The 16,351-nt window shown below is 41.1% G+C and overlaps 1 protein-coding gene across 3 annotated transcripts in view; it reads left to right on the top strand.

The window, feature by feature from the left end:
- The window catches only part of LOC133538889 ((E3-independent) E2 ubiquitin-conjugating enzyme UBE2O), a 66,242-nt gene that overhangs the window by 20,639 nt on the left and 29,252 nt on the right, over positions 1–16,351 (top strand). For all 3 annotated transcript variants that reach the window (XM_061880773.1, XM_061880771.1, XM_061880772.1), the window contains exons 2-10: positions 824–883; positions 955–1,065; positions 1,140–1,237; positions 1,299–1,362; positions 1,445–1,588; positions 4,930–5,039; positions 7,387–7,537; positions 9,785–9,842; positions 12,024–12,186. In XM_061880773.1, coding sequence (XP_061736757.1) covers positions 824–883; positions 955–1,065; positions 1,140–1,237; positions 1,299–1,362; positions 1,445–1,588; positions 4,930–5,039; positions 7,387–7,537; positions 9,785–9,842; positions 12,024–12,186 — 959 coding nt within the window. The remainder of the gene's footprint in view (positions 1–823; positions 884–954; positions 1,066–1,139; positions 1,238–1,298; positions 1,363–1,444; positions 1,589–4,929; positions 5,040–7,386; positions 7,538–9,784; positions 9,843–12,023; positions 12,187–16,351) is intronic.

Here is a 16,351-nt window from a genome sequence, read left to right on the forward strand (position 1 = left end):
TTTTATTTAATCAAAGCAACAATTTGAGGCAGTTTAATGTGGATTAACATGGGCAGAATTATTATAGTGTTCCCAATGTTAAAAGGATAAAGCCATTGTTTACAAATTTGGTAAATAAATAACCCAAAAATGTATATTTTGTTGTTTTCTTACCGTACCGAAAATAAACCGAACCGTGACCTCTAAACCGAGGTATGTACCGAACCAAAATGTTTGTGTACAGTTACACCCCTAGTATTGTTGCATTTGAACAACTGTATTGTTGATAATAGAAGTAATTATTGGTATTTTTCATTATCAATAGTGCTATTTTTTATTGGTATTTGTATTTCTGTAGTGTAATAATGCCAATTGTCATTTCTGTATTATTTATCCTGCTAACTGCTTCTTTGCTATCACTTTTACCATCATATTTGTACTTATCCTATTTGCTATTGTTGTTGTTATTGTTGTTCGCTGTTGTTGTTTTTGTCTCTTTGTCTTGTCTCCCTTTTGTCCCCACAATTACCCCCTCTGACTTCCTGTTTTTTTACATAGTTCAAAATATTTCCTGCATTGAACTTGTTGTGCTTCTGACGCCGTCATGTTGACACATCAAAAGTAGCGTGCCACATTACGTCAAACGCATTGATTGATTGATGCTTTTATTAGTACATTGCACAGTACAGTACATCAGTAACTTGTTAATAACAACGTTATTATATAACGCGGTTATTCCGAACACTACTCATGGATGATCAATCTCAGAATCGGCAGAATAAAACCCTGGTTGGAACATCCCTACAAAATATTTCTGTTCTTTTTCTTCTTTCTTTTCCAACAGCTGAAACTTGAAGACCGATCCATCGTGATTCGAGATATTGTTCGGCGGAATAATTCGAACGTAAGCACGGCACTCACTTTGTTTGTCCAAAGCATGTGAGTTGGATGAACTTGTGGTTGGTTTGACTGCAGGACAACCAGTGTGGCATTGTGACCGACACTGACATCCAGTGTGCAGTGAAGCTCGTGGGGACAAACTGTGTCTTGTATCCTGTCAATAGCAGAGAGCTGCAGCACATCTGGGTAAGGATTCTTCTTTTGCATCACTCAATGATTTGTTGAACATCAAACAGTTTGATGAACTCTGTTCTCTGCAGTCGTTCATGTACGGTGACTATATAGCCTATGACTTCTGGCTGGGGAAAGTGTACGACCTGACCAATCACATCATCCTCAAGCTCTCCAACGGAGCCAGGTCTATTTGTTGTTTGTTCTTGTGTGGATGGCCTGTCAGCTGATGCTCTTTCACCTTCCAGGTGTTCCATGAGCGTGGAGGATGGCGCCATGCTGTACGACGTCAGTCCTCATATCAGCGATTCGGTTTGTCAAGTTCCTCATTTGCTGTTTGGGTTCATTTGTGACCTTTGAAACCCCGCTCAAACATTCTTTGTTCTTTTGGCAGGGTCTATTCTTTGATGAGGCGTACGGCTTCTACCCAGGCCAGGTCTTGATAGGTCCTGCTAAATTATTCTCTAATGTCCATTGGCTGTCTGGTGTCAAACCCGTCCTTAGCAGGAAGTGCAAGTTCAGGGCGGTGGTGGAAGAGGTACAGTGAGGATTCTCTTGACCCCCTACTGTATTTTCTTACAGAGAGAAACATTGTACAGTGCCTGATGGGGCTGGGCGATAAAACAGTATCAAACTGTATCACAATAGACATGTAATCAATATCAATACAAAATGTGTTTGATCAAACGTTAAAAAAAAAAAAAAATATATATATATATATATATATATATATATATATATATAAAGGGTGTGGGAAAAAATCGATTGGAATACGAATCGAATCGTTTACGTTGTGTGATTCAGAATCGATTCTAATTTTTTTTTAAATCGATTTTTTTTTGTGTTAATTTTAGAATTTTTTTTATTTACTTATTTTTTTTTTTTTTTTTTATCAATCCAACAAACCACTACACAGCAATACCATAACAATGCAATCTAATTCCAAAACCAAACCTGACCCAGCAACACTCAGAACTGCAATAAACAGAGCAATTGAGAGGAGACAAACACGACACAGAACAAACCAAAAGTAAAGAAACAAAAATGAATATTATCAACAACAGTATCAATATTAATTTTAATTTCAGCATAGTAGTGATTAAAAATCCCTCATTGACATTATCATTGGACATTTATAAAAATAATAAAAAAGGACAATAGTGCCACAGTGGCTTACACTTGCATCGCATCTCATAAGCTTGACAACGCACTGTGTCCAATGTTTTCACAAACATAAAATAAGTCATATTTTTGGTTCGTTCAATAGTTAAAACAAATTTACATTTTTGCAATCAGTTGATAAAACATTGTCCTTTACAATTTTATAAAAGCTTTTTTTTTTTTTAAATCTACTAATCCGCTAGCATGTCAGCAGACTGGGGTAGATCCTGCTGAAATCCTATGGATTGAATGAATACAGAATCGTTTTGAATCGGAAAAATATCGTTTTTGAATCGCGAATCGAATCGAAAAAATCGATGTATTATCGAATCGTGACCCCAAGAATTGATATTGAATCGAATCGTGGGACACCCAAAGAATCACACCCCTAATATATATATATATATATATATATATATATATATATATATATGTACACACACACACCGTATTTTCCGCACTATAAGGCACACCCGGCTTATAAGGCGCACCTTCAAAGAATGGCCTATTTTAAAACTTCGTTCATATTTTAAAACTTCGCAGTATAAGGCGCATAGAATAGATGCTGCAGTAGAGGCTGGGTTTACGTTATGCATCCTTTTAGATGGAGCTGCGCTAAAGGGAATGTCAACAAAACAGTCAGATAGGTCCGTCAAACTTTGTTAATAGATTACAAACCAGCGTTCTGACAACTCCGTTCACTCCCAAAATGAATAAATAGCTGTTTTATTATTTTCCCCTATTCAATAAACATGTAAAAAAAAAGTCTGATACTGTTATGGTAAATCAAACGTTAGTGCAATCACAATATAGTAACACTTGAAATAGTGCAAAGCAATAATATATCAATAACTCAACGTTGCTCAAAGGATAATGTCATACAACACAACACACAAAATAAACATGTAAAACTCACTTTATGAAGTTATTCCTCATCCACCAATACCTCAAATTCTTCTTCTTCAGTGTTGAAATCAAACAGTTGGGCGAATACGGCATCCAACATGCGTCTCGTCCAAGTGGTCATTAAAGGAGTCAGTGTCGCTGCTGTTAATGTTCAATTTTCTCGCTGCTGCTCTATTCCCGTCTTCTACTGTGTGACTGATCGCCTTGACTTTAAACTCTGCGTCGTAAGCGTGTCTTTTAATAGGAGACATTTTGGTCTCTTTACATAAACACACAAACGGCACGCCTCCCGCAGTCATATATCCCAGCATGCACCGCACGCTTCTTCTTCTACGGGGGAAAATTAAGTCGGCGGCTGCTTACCGTAGTTGCGAGACCTTTAGTGGCTCAATATTGGTCCATATATAATGCGCACCGGATTATAAGGCGCACTGTCAGCTTTTGAGAAAATTTGAGTTTTTTAGGTGTACCTTATGGTGCATATATATATATATATATATATATATATATATAATTTTTTTTTTCTTCTTCGGAATAAACAGGAAGTGGAAACGAGGTTGGTTGCATGACCAAAGGCACTCGGGAACTGAGCAATGCACCAAGTGATCAGTTAATGGTATCGCAATGCACCAAGTGATCAGTTTGGTATCAAGTTTGGTTGCTCCAGCTTGTTGTTCTGCGGTTGGTGGTTGATTCTCTGCAAGAAGAGGAACTAAAAATGGGAAAAAGCGAAGAAATTGTCGATCAAACAGGAAAAATCAACTGACATTAAGGCATTTTTGGGGATTTTTTTAAACGGACCATAGTCAGACCAAGGCGCTCTTAGTTACCGTATTTTTCGGACTATAAGTCGCAGATTTTTTTCCATAACACATTACCGTAAAATATCAAATAATATTATTTAGCTCCTTCACGTAAGAGACTAAACTTTTAAGATTTCATTGGATTTATGGATTAGGAGTGACAGATTGTTTGGTAAAGGTATAGCATGTTCTATATGTTAGTTATTTGAATGACTCTTACCATAATACCATAATATGTTAAGTTAAGATAGCAGGCACCTTTTCAGTTGGTTATTTATGCCTCATATAACGTACACTTATTCAGCCTGTTCACTATTCTTTATTTATTTTAAATTGCCTTTCGAATGTCTACTCTTGGTGTTGGGTTTTATCAAATACATTTCCCCAAAAAACGCGACTTATACTCCAGTGCGATTTATATATGTTTTTTTCCTTCTTTTTTATGCATTTTCGGCAGGTGCGACTTATACTCCGGAGGGCCTTATACTCCAAAGAAATGCGGTAGTAATACCACATCACCTTATTTGCACAGCTGGCACTCTACCTGCAGAAAATAATCTTTTCAGGTTTCTCTCTTTACATTTTCACTCTGGGCACTATTTTGTTACATTTTATTAAGCATTTCATACGTAATTTTCTCTTGTTTAAGAGGTTAAGTGTTGAATGAGATCATAGATTTTTGTTGAGTGTTTTCATGCTTGTGTTGACATTTCCTTTCCTTTCAGCCTTGATAGCTAAGGGGATTGTAATCAGAGGAAGGTTACATTTGAAATAAAAATGTTTACATTTAATATGTTTTTCTCCTGGTCCTTACTTAAGGAGAGGTCATTAGAAATATGAATAGTTATCGACCAATACAAAACAAGATACAGTTTCAGCCATATCGCCCAGCCCTAGAACTTGCATAAAAACCACCATCCACATCTGTAAATTGTAGACTTGTTTGCCACCAAAGTTGCGCGCTTCCATGTGTGATTGCCGATTATTTTTTTGTTGACAATTTGTTCAGGTAAAGGTGGAGGAGCTGAAGGTGACGTGGATCACTAAAAGCTACTCCCCAAAAGGCTCTGACAGCATCTATCCTCCTCCTGGCACCATCACCCAGGAGAATCTTTGCAGGTTTGTTTACGTCCTCTTTCACATCACAGCCATATGTAATATAGGATATATTACACATTCACCTGAGAATAATTTAGATGTGTATGCATTTGCCTTTCCAGATGTATTTTTTACTATGGATTATTTTAGTAATCCAGTAATATATCAATGGGCCCCTTGCTCTCTTTTCCCCTTAATGTACAAAAGCCGAAAGCATTGAAGTTGTTACGTTGTGTAAATGGTAACTAAAAAGAGAATACAATGATTTGCAAATCCTTTTTAACTTCTAATCAATTGAATAAACTGCAAAGACAAGATATTTCATCTTCACACTGACAAACTTCATTTTTTTGGCAAATAATCATGAACTTAGAATTTAATAGCAGCAACATATAGCAAAAAAGGTTGTCAGAGGGGCATTTTTACCAGTGTGTTACATGGCCTTTCCTTTTAACAACACTCTGTAAAGGTTTGGGAACTGAGGAGACACATTTTTTAAATGGAATTATTTCCCATTCTTGCTTAAGTTGTTCAACAGTCTCCTGCCTCATATTTTAGCCTTCATACATTTTCAATTTCGGGACTACAGGCAGGCCAGTCTAGTACCCGCACTCTTTTACTATGAAGCCACGCTGTTGTAACACCTGGCTTGGAATTGTCTCGCTGAAATAAGCAGGGGCGTCCATGATAACATATGTTGCTCCAAAAGCTGTATGTACCTTTCAGCATTAATGGTGCCTTCACAGATGTGTAAGTTAGCCATGCCTTGGCCACTAATAAACCCCCATACCATCACACATGCTGACTTTTACACTTTCACCCTAGAACAATCCGGATGGTAATTTTCCTCTTTGTTCTGGAGGACACGACGTCCACAGTTTCCAAAAACAATTTGAAATGTGGACTCGTCAGTTCACAGAACACTTTTCCACATTGCATCAGTCCATCTTAGATGAGCTCGGGCCCAGCGAAGCCTGTGGCGTTTGTGGGTGTTGTTGATAAAATAGTTTTGGCTTTACATAGTAAACTTTTAACTTGCACTTACAGATATAGTGACCAACTGTAGTTACTGACAAAGGTTTTCTGAAATGTTCCTGAGCCCATGTGGTGATATCCTTTACACACTGATGTCGCTTTTTGATGCAGTAGCGCCTGAGTCATCCAAGGTCACGGGCATTCAACGTGCAGTGATTTCTCCGCATTCTCTCAACCTTTTGATGATCTTACGGAACGCAGATGGTGAAATCCCTAAATTCCTTGCAATAGCTGCTTGAGAAATGTTGTTCTTAAACAATTTGCTCAGGCATTTGTCGACAAAGTGGTGACCCTCGCCCCGTCCTTGTTTGTGAATGAGTGAGCATTTCATGGAAGCTGCTTTTATAGCCAATCATGGCACCCACCTGTTCCCAATTAGCCTGTTCACCTGTGGGATGTTCCAAATAAGTCTTTGATGACCATGCCTCAACTTTCCCAGTTTTTTTTGCCACTTGTGCCAGCTTTTTTTAAACATGTTGCAGGCATCAAATTTCAAATCAGCTAATATTTGCAAAAATAACAAAGTTTCTCAGTGTAAACATGAAATATCTTGTGTAAACATGAAATATCTTGTCTTTGCAGTCTATTCAATTGAATATAAGTTGAAAAGGATTTGTTGCATTCTCTTTTTATTTACTATTTACACAAGGTGACAGGCTCGGGATCTTTCTGTGTGGAGTTTGCATGTTCTCCCCGTGAATGCGTGGGTTCCCTCCGGGTACTCCGGCTTCCTCCCACTTCCAAAGACATGCACCTGGGGATAGGTTGATTGGCAACACTAAATTGGCCCTAGTGTGTGTATGTGAGTGTGAATGTTGTCTGTCTATCTGTGTTGGCCCTGCGATGAGGTGGCGACTTGTCCAGGGTGTACCCTGCCTTCCGCCCGATTGTAGCTGAGATAGGCGCCAGCACCCCCCGCGACCCCGAAAGGGAATAAGCGGTAGAAAATGGATGGATGGATGGACAACTTCACAGCTTTTGGGGGTTGTATTTGAGTCATTTCTCTCGGTACTCTGAGAACAAACGCATGCACGCAATTAAGTAGTGTTATGGTCATGACATTGATTAGAGTCAGAGCTTTTCTTCCTGTCCCTCACACACAACACAGACCTCGAGAGATAAACAAGAGTGTCTCAAAAGTTTGGCGAGTTGGCAAACAGAGGAGGAGTTGTGGTACTTATTCGAGGAGGAGTCGTGGTACTTATTCTAAGTTGAAGCTGAGTCATCAAACTGTTTATCTTTGGCCTCATTTTTCTCCCAACACAAGTGTTGTCTTACATCTGGGTCAATTCAGTAGTTGAAACTAAAGTGTTGTTCTCCTTACTGCCTGTAGGGTAAAGCGCCTTGGCTACTACGACCACACCCAGAGACAGCTTGGAGAGAGGGCACTTTACGTGTTCCCTGCCAAGGGGGACGCCACACGCATCTCATTTGAAGGGCCTGAAGGAGCCCATGTCCTGTCCGAGGATCCCGTGGTCAGAAAGGTGTAGATTACAGGAATGACTTGTTATCCATCTTCAACCTCATGTATTAACAGTTGCGTGGATTTCCTACTAAAAATTGGCCTACGCTCAAATCCAGAGAACACACCAAAAAATCAGATATATGGAAGTGTGCGCACGCACTAATCCAAACACATTTCTTTTTACGTCCCAGTTAACCTGCAATGGACTGCACATGTTTGGGTGGCTGGACACGCCCCCAAATCATATTGAAATCAGCCATGTGCCTGACATCACACAATCTGCCCAATCAGTTGGCTTCTTTATGGCTTTTAAAGCGAGCGGAAGAGGGTTGAATGGAATAAAGTGTGTGAGCCCGTCAATGCTGCAGGCTCCGAGAACCACACACAGGCTGGAATACAAAAAAAAAAATGGTCGGACATCAGGAACTGTGGACCAGCTCTATACTCTCAGCAGGGTTCTTGAGGGTGCATGGGAGTTTGCCCAACCAGTCTACATGTGCTTTGTGGACTTGGAGAAGGCATTCGACCGTGTCCCTCGGGAAGTCCTGTGGGGAGTGCTCAGAGAGTATGGGGTATCAGACTGTCTTATTGTGGCGGTCCGCTCCCTGTACGATCAGTGCCAGAGCTTGGTCCGCATTGCCGGCAGTAAGTCGAACACATTTCCAGTGAGGGTTGGACTCCGCCAAGGCTGTCCTTTGTCACCGATTCTGTTCATAACTTTTATGGACAGAATTTCTAGGCGCAGTCAAGGCGTTGAGGGGTTCCGGTTTGGTGACCGCAGGATTAGGTCTCTGCTTTATGCAGATGATGTGGTCCTGATGGCTTCATCTGACCGGGATCTTCAGCTCTCACTGGATCGGTTCGCAGCCGAGTGTGAAGCGACCGGAATGAGAATCAGCACCTCCAAGTCCGAGTCCATGGTTCTCGCCTGGAAAAGGGTGGAATGCCATCTCCGGGTTGGGGAGGAGACCCTGCCCCAAGTGGAGGATTCAAGTACCTAGGAGTCTTGTTCACGAGTGGGGGAAGAGTGGATCGTGAGATCGACAGGCGGATCGGTGCGGCGTCTTCAGTAATGCGGACGTTGTACCGATCCGTTGTGGTGAAGAAGGAGCTGAGCCGGAAGGCAAAGCTCTCAATGTACCGGTCGATCTACGTTCCCATCCTCACCTATGGTCATGAGCTTTGGGTCATGACCGAAAGGATAAGATCACGGGTACAAGCGGCCGAAATTATTTTCCTTCGCCGTGTGGCGGGGCTCTCCCTTAGAGATAGGGTGAGAAGCTCTGCCATCCGGGAGGAACTCAAAATAAATCCGCTGCTCCTTCACATGGAGAGGAGCCAGATGAGGTGGTTCGGGCATCTGGTCAGGATGCCACCCGAACGCTTCCCTAGGGAGGTGTTTAGGGCACGTCCAACCGGTCGGAGGCCACGGGGAAGACCCAGGAGACGTTGGGAAGACTATGTCTCCCGGCTGGCCTGGGAACGCCTCGGGATCCCCCGGGAAGAGCTAGACGAAGTGGCTGGGGAGAGGGAAGTCTGGATTTCCCTGCTTAGGCTGTTGCCCCCGCAACCCGACCTTGGATAAGCGGAAGAAGATGGATGGATCAGGAAGAAGGTGAAGAAGAAGATGGATGTGCAGGGCCAAAGCAGGCGAGGAGACCTGAGATAAAGTAGTGCTCAACCCTTTTTAAAAGATAGTTGCTGCAATGATACGTAAAACTTGAGAAAAAGTGGGCGACTCGATTACCACCAAAATCAATGTGTGTAACTCACAACAAAATATGTTCATACAGTAGCCAGCTCACAGCCAAATTACACTTTCAAGTATAAACTATCCTCAATTTATTATTATAATACATGAGAGCTACTTGCTGTAGCAGCCATGTAATAATAATAATAATAATAATGGATTAGATTTTACATCACGCTTTTCTATTATTAGATGCTTAAAGCGCTCTCAGGGAAGTGGAAAGCCATCATTCATTCACACCTAGTGGTGGTAAGCTACATTTGTAGCCACACATTTTGTGTCCTTGCCTCAATCTTTTTTACACTGTTGAAGTCCAATATTGGCAAAGCCCAAGGGACCAGCCTGTAGAAATGTGTGTGCGTGAAGTTGGCGCCAGGCAGCGCACATTTTCACTCTCGATGCATCCTAAATTTGCAATGAAAAAAGGCGTACGTGTGCATACGCTGACTTAATACATGAGGCCCCAGGTGTTTCCACCCAACTACACCTAACATTTGTGTGTGTTGTGTTTTGCAGTTGAAAATAATTTTAAAGAAGGATTCCGGGAAGAAGACGGAGAATGTTGATGCACAAGGTATCATACAATTGAGTAATATGTTTTAGTTAGGTACTGTGCACTCCCATTCGTATTCCTCCACACACATGAAGTCTTTCATCCTTTGTCATGGTCAGCACATGGAGCATCTCTTTCCTCCAACAATCTTGGAAGTAAATGTCTTGGAGAGCTTTACATTCCCGTGAGAGCAGTCTGTCAGACAGACTCTCCACAAATGAGGCTTGAGCTGAGGGAATAGACTGCGGGGAAGCAAAGTGCAGCTTTGTCCGCTTGATCCAGGAACATGGATGACAATGTTATTCTCCCCTCGCAGAACTCCAATGCAGTGTTTCCCCAGGTTGTGGTAGGGGAGGGCGTAGTCTATATGACATCATTGATGCATCATCTGCGATAATGCATATATTTTGTATATAAAGGCAAACATTTTTGTAAAAAAATCTGTGTTATTATTACAAATTTGTTCCTGTACTATATCGTTTTGCTCTATTTTTCAAGTGTTGTTGCTTATTGCACAATGTACTTTGAGCATTTTGCAGGTTTCTAGTAACTTCATCAATCCTTTTAGTGATTTAAAAAAAAAAAACGTCTAGCATCAAATCTAGCATATTTTTCTGGTGTTATTGGAGACTGTACTTGTCATTAGAGACTCTACCTCTTTAGCTCCATTTCCACAATGATGGCACTTTCTCTTAAAGGCTTACTGAAATGAGATGTTCTTATTTAAACGGGGATAGCAGGTCCATTCTATGTGTCATACTTGATCATTTCGCGATATTGCCATATTTTTGCTGAAAGGATTTAGTAGAGAACATCGACGATAAAGTTCACAACTTTTGGTAGCTAATAAAAAAGCCTTGCCTGTACCGGAAGTAGCAGACGATGTGCGCGTGACGTCACGGGTTGTGGAGCTCCTCACATCCTCACATTGTTTACAATCATGGGCACCAGCAGCTAGAGCGATTCGGACCAAGAAAGCGACAATTTTCCCATTAATTTGAGCGAGGATGAAAGATTCGTGGATGAGGTTATCGAGAGTGAAGGACTAGATAAAAAAAAGGCGAGGGCAGTGAGAGCGATTCAGATGTTATTAGACACATTTACTAGGATAATTCTGGAAAATCCCTTATCTGCTTATTATGTTACTAGTGTTTTAGTAAGATTACATAGTACCTGAAAGTCGAAGGGGTGTGGCCACGGGTGTGGTGACCGCCAGTGTCTCAGGTGGAAGGAGGTAATAGTCCGCAGCTGCAGGAGGACGCAAGCTCCGCTGATAACTAAGGTAAGAGCCGACTTATTACCACAATTTTCTCACCGAAACCTGCCGGTTGACATGTGGTCAGGATCCATGTTCGCTTGACCGCTCTGATCCATAGTAAAGCTTCACCTTTGGGAATTTTAAACAAGGAAACACCGTGTGGTTGTATTGGCTAAACGCTAAAAGCTTCCCACCTCCATCTTTCTACTTTGACTTCTCCATTATTAATTGAACAAATTGCAAAAGATTCAATAACACAGATGTCCAAAGAACTGTGTAATTATGCAATTAAAGCAGACTACTTATAGCTTGCATCGGGCTGGAAAAAAATGTCCGCTACAACCCGAGGCGTCAAACGCACACGTCGTCATACCGCGACGTTTTTAACAGGACACTTCGCGGGAAATTTAAAATTGCAATTGAGTCAACTAAAAAGGCCGTATTTGCATGTGTTGCAATGTTAATATTTCATCATTGATATATAAACTATCAGACTGCGTGGTCAGTAGTAGTGGGTTTCAGTAGGCCTTTAATGAAAGCGTGCCGCTGTCGTGTAATATTTGCACATTGCACATTTTGTAGATCGCTGTCTGCGAGTACATCTCTGATATATTGAAGTATATCCACATCGCAGACATGTTGCCTTTGTTTCAGACAATCCAACGCATATTTCTTACGGCATCACATCTTGTTCAGCAGTGCTGTTTTGGTGAGCAAAGTCTCATTTCGGTGGCCAAATTTTCGGTGCATCACAAGTCAATAGTGATCATATTATAGGCTATATATATCTATTCATAGAATATATAACTTTAATTTATTTTCACATGAAAAAAACACCATTTTACATATAGGGGAAATGTTGGGTCTGTCTATAAACTCATAGACTTGTCATCACAATTGTTTTAATCTCATCTTTTAACGGACATGATCATATTTTACTGCAGGCGAGCACCAATCAGAACAAACGGACTGCTGCCATCACAACAGTAATGGCCCTGTTGAACCCAACCCGAACCCCCTTGATCCCCAAAACACACATGGCGCCACTGCAGAACACTGGGAACAGGACGCAGATGACGAAGCAGCAGAAGACACTGATGATACCAGGTCCGCCATTTAGCCTATGATCCAATAATGCGCACACACACACACACACACACACACACACACACAAAAGTCCCTTTGGTGCTTTCAAAAAAGTTGCAACCACGTTGCCACAATAATATTAAAAAAAGTAAAAAAAATGTTGATTCATCTCACTTCACACCAAACTCAGTCCTCAAAACATATGTATGGCCTCTCCTTCTTTTTGGTTGTGGATGTTGGACTTTAAATAATCAACCCAAAAAATTTAAAGGCAGCTGAAATGTGGTTCTTAAGAAAAATGCTCTGCATATACTGGTGCTGTTCATATTATTAGAATATCATGAAAAAGTTGATTTATTTCAGTAATTATATTCAGAACGTGAAACTTACATGTTATATCAATTCATTACACACATAGTGATACATTTGAAATGTTTATTTCTTTAAATTTTGATGATTAGTACTGACAATTATTGAAAATCCCAAATTCAGTATCAGAAAATTTGAATATTAGTTACGACCAGTACCAAAAAATATTTTTTAGAAATGTGGGCCAACTGAAAAGTATGAACATGGAAAGTTTCAGCATGTACGGCAATCAAAACTTAGTTGCAGCTCCTTTTGCCTGAATTGCTGCAGCAATACGGCGTGGCATGGAGTCCACCAGTCTGTTGCACTCCTCAGGTGTTATGAGAGCCCAGGTTGCTTTAATAGTGGCCTTCAGCTCTTCAGCATTGTTGGGTCTGACATCTCGCATCTTCCGCTTCACAATACCCCATAGGTTTTCTGTGGGGTTAAGGTCAGGTGAGTTTTCAGGCCAATCAAGAACAGGGATACCATGGTCCTTAAACCAGGTACTGGTAGATTTGGCACTGTGTGCAGGTGCCAAGTCATGTTGGAAAATGAAATCTTCACCTCCATACAATTGGTCCACGGCAGGCAGCATAAAGTGTTCTAAAACTTCCTGGTAGACTGCTGCATTGACCCTAGACCTCAGGAAACACAGTGGACCAACACCAAGCAGATGACATGGCACCCCAGACCATTACCAATTGTGGAAATTTGACACTGGACTTCAGGCAACGTGGTTTCTGTGCCTCTGCTGTCTTCCTCCAGACTCTGGGACCATGATTTCCAAAGGAGATACAACATTTACTTTCATCTGAAAACATAACTTTGGACCACTCAGCAGCAGTCCAGTCCTTTTTGTCTTGAGCCCAGGCTCAAGACGCTTTTGACGTTGTCTCTTATTCAAGAGTGGCTTTACACGAGGAATGCGACAGCTGAAGCCCATATCTTACATACGTCAGTGCGTGGTGGTTCTTGAAGCACTGACTCCAGCTGCAGTCCACTCTTTGTGGATCTCCCCCACATTTTTGAATCTGTTGTGTTTGACAATCCTCTCCAGGGCGTGGTTATCCCTCTTGCTTGTACACTTTTTTCTACCACATCTTTGTCTTCCCTTCGCCTCTCTGTTAATGTGCTTGGACACAGAGCTCTGGGAACATCCAACCTCTCTGGCAATTACCTTTTTTGTCTTGCCCTCCTTCTTTAAAGTATCAATGGTCATCTTTTGGACAGTTGTCAAGTCAGCAGTCTTCCCCATGACTGTGTGTCATACAGAATCAAAACGAGAGACCATTTAAAGGCTTTTCCAGGTGTTTTGAGTTAGTTAGTTAATTACAGTGTGGCACCAGGTGTCTTCAATTTCTGACCTTTTCACCATATTCTAATTTTCTGAGATGTTTAATCTAGGGTTTTCATTGGTTGTCAGCTATAATCATCTCCTTTTTGGCAAAAAACACTTGAAATGTATTAGTCTGTTTGGAATGAATGTATACATTCTACAAGTTTGACTTTCTAAATGGAATTAATTAAATAAATCAACTTTTTCATGATATTCTAATAATATGACCGGCACCTGTATATCATGGTCAGAAAAGAAAAGTAATTAAAAGGTATTAGCACTACCAAAAATGATCTCTAATTGAAAGAATTTGAAAGAGGCAGCTCAAATTCCCTGGACATACCAGAAAAGTCAGCTTAGGAAAAGTCATGTTAACAGGAAAATTAGAAGGAAAGAAAGCAACATATGTCACCTCGGAAACTTTATTGTAAATATCAATACAATGAAACCTGGATTTATAAAGTGAATTGGTTATTGAAGAGGGTTTGTTGATCAATAAGTTTGTATAGTGATGGAAATGTCTCCATACAAGCAATGTAAATATGAATAATGGCTTCCAGCCTCTATTTTAGTTAAGGTTTGTACTCAATATAAAGTGCTGTACTGTATGTTATATCAAAGAAACAACAAGGAGGTAATGGATTTAGATAAGCCAAATCAAGAAGCTTCTGTCCTCTGTATGTGCTGCTCTGCCACACACAGAAGTCCCTTTGTTACCCTCACAAACGATCAGAAATCACATAATTTCCTTAACATTAACAACTATATTGCTACAATACCAAACATTTAAAAAAGTAAAATCCGCGTACATTAATAAAGCAGGAGTTGACGAGAAAAGAGCAGACGGAGAAACGGGGGAGGATTGGGGCGAGGGGCCGTGTGTGTGCTTTGGAAGAGGCTGTAAAATCAGTTATTTTCCCAGAAAAGTCCGTTCTCATCACAACTAAAACTTGCTGTGGTACGTCAATTCTTCCATACTTGTGAGGGCTATTAATATAGTCTTCGTAAAAAGTCATAGTGATTCTCTCCTTCTTTCCACGCTGGGCTGTGGTCTTTGTGTAACTCATATTGAGATAGCAAACTGGAAAAAAAAACACAGAAAAGACAAAAACGCTGAAGTTCTTAGAAGTGATTACCGTATTTTTCGGACTAAGTCAGTTTTTTTCATAATTTGGCGGGGGATGTGACATATACTCCAGAGCGACTTATGTGTGAAAATATTAACAGATTACTGTAAAATATCAAATAATATTATTTATCTAATTCGCGGAAGAGACAAAGAAAATGTCCGCTATCGTCACACACACGTCAACCAATAAGAATTCGGCGGGGGAGGGTCATTGCAGAAGTGCATCGTGGGTCATGGAATGCTACCTGCTATATGCTATATGCTACTGCCGTAGCTATTAAAATCATCAATCAGTCAATCAATCAATGTTTATTTATATAGCCCTAAATCACAAATGTCTCAAAGGACTGTACAACCATTACGACTACGACATCCTCGGAAGAACCCACAAAAGGGCAAGGAAAACTCACACCCAGTGGGCAGGGAGAATTCACATCCAGTGGGACGCCAGTGACAATGCTGACTATGAGAAACCTTGGAGAGGACCTAAGAAGTGGGCAACCCCCCCTCTAGGGGACCGAAAGCAATAGATGTCGAGCAGGTCTAACATGATACTGTGAAAGTTCAATCTATAGTGGCTCCAACACAGCCGCGAGAGTTCAGTTCAAAGCGGATCCAAGACAGCAGCGAGAGTCCCGTCCACAGGAAACCATCTCAAGCGGAGGCGGATCAGCAGCGTAGAGATGTCCCCAACCGATACACAGGCGAGCGGTCCATCCTGGGTCCCGACGAGCGGTCCATACTGGGTCTCAACTCTGGACAGCCAGTACTTCATCCACGGTCATCGGACCGGACCCCCTCCACAAGGGAGGGGGTACATAGGAGAAAAAAGAAAAGAAGCGGCAGATCAACTGGTCTAAAAAGGAGGTTTATTTAAAGGCTAGAGTATACAGATGAGTTTTAAGGTGAGACTTAAATGCTTCTACTGAGGTACCATCTCGAACTGTTACCGGGAGGGCATTCCAGAGTACTGGAGCCCGAACGGAAAACGCTCTATAGCCCGCAGACTTTTTTGGGGCTTTAGTAATCACTAATAAGCCGGAGTCCTTTGAACGCAGATTTCTTGCCGGGACATATGGTACAATACAATCGGCAAGATAGAATGGAGCTAGACCGTGTAGTATTTTATACGTAAGTAGTAAAACCTTAAAGTCACATCTTAAGTGCACAGGAAGCCAGTGCAGGTGAGCCAGTACAGGCGTAATGTGATCAAACTTTCTTGTTCTTGTCAAAAGTCTAGCAGCCGCATTTTGTACCAACTGTAATCTTTTAATACTAGACATGGAGAGACCCGAAAATAATACGTTACAGTAATCGAGGCGAGACGTAACAAACGCATGGATAATGATCTCAGCGTCTTTAGTGGACAA

Source organism: Nerophis ophidion, linkage group LG20 (assembly GCF_033978795.1).
Source record: "Nerophis ophidion isolate RoL-2023_Sa linkage group LG20, RoL_Noph_v1.0, whole genome shotgun sequence".
In the NCBI taxonomy this organism is placed as follows: domain Eukaryota; kingdom Metazoa; phylum Chordata; class Actinopteri; order Syngnathiformes; family Syngnathidae; genus Nerophis; species Nerophis ophidion.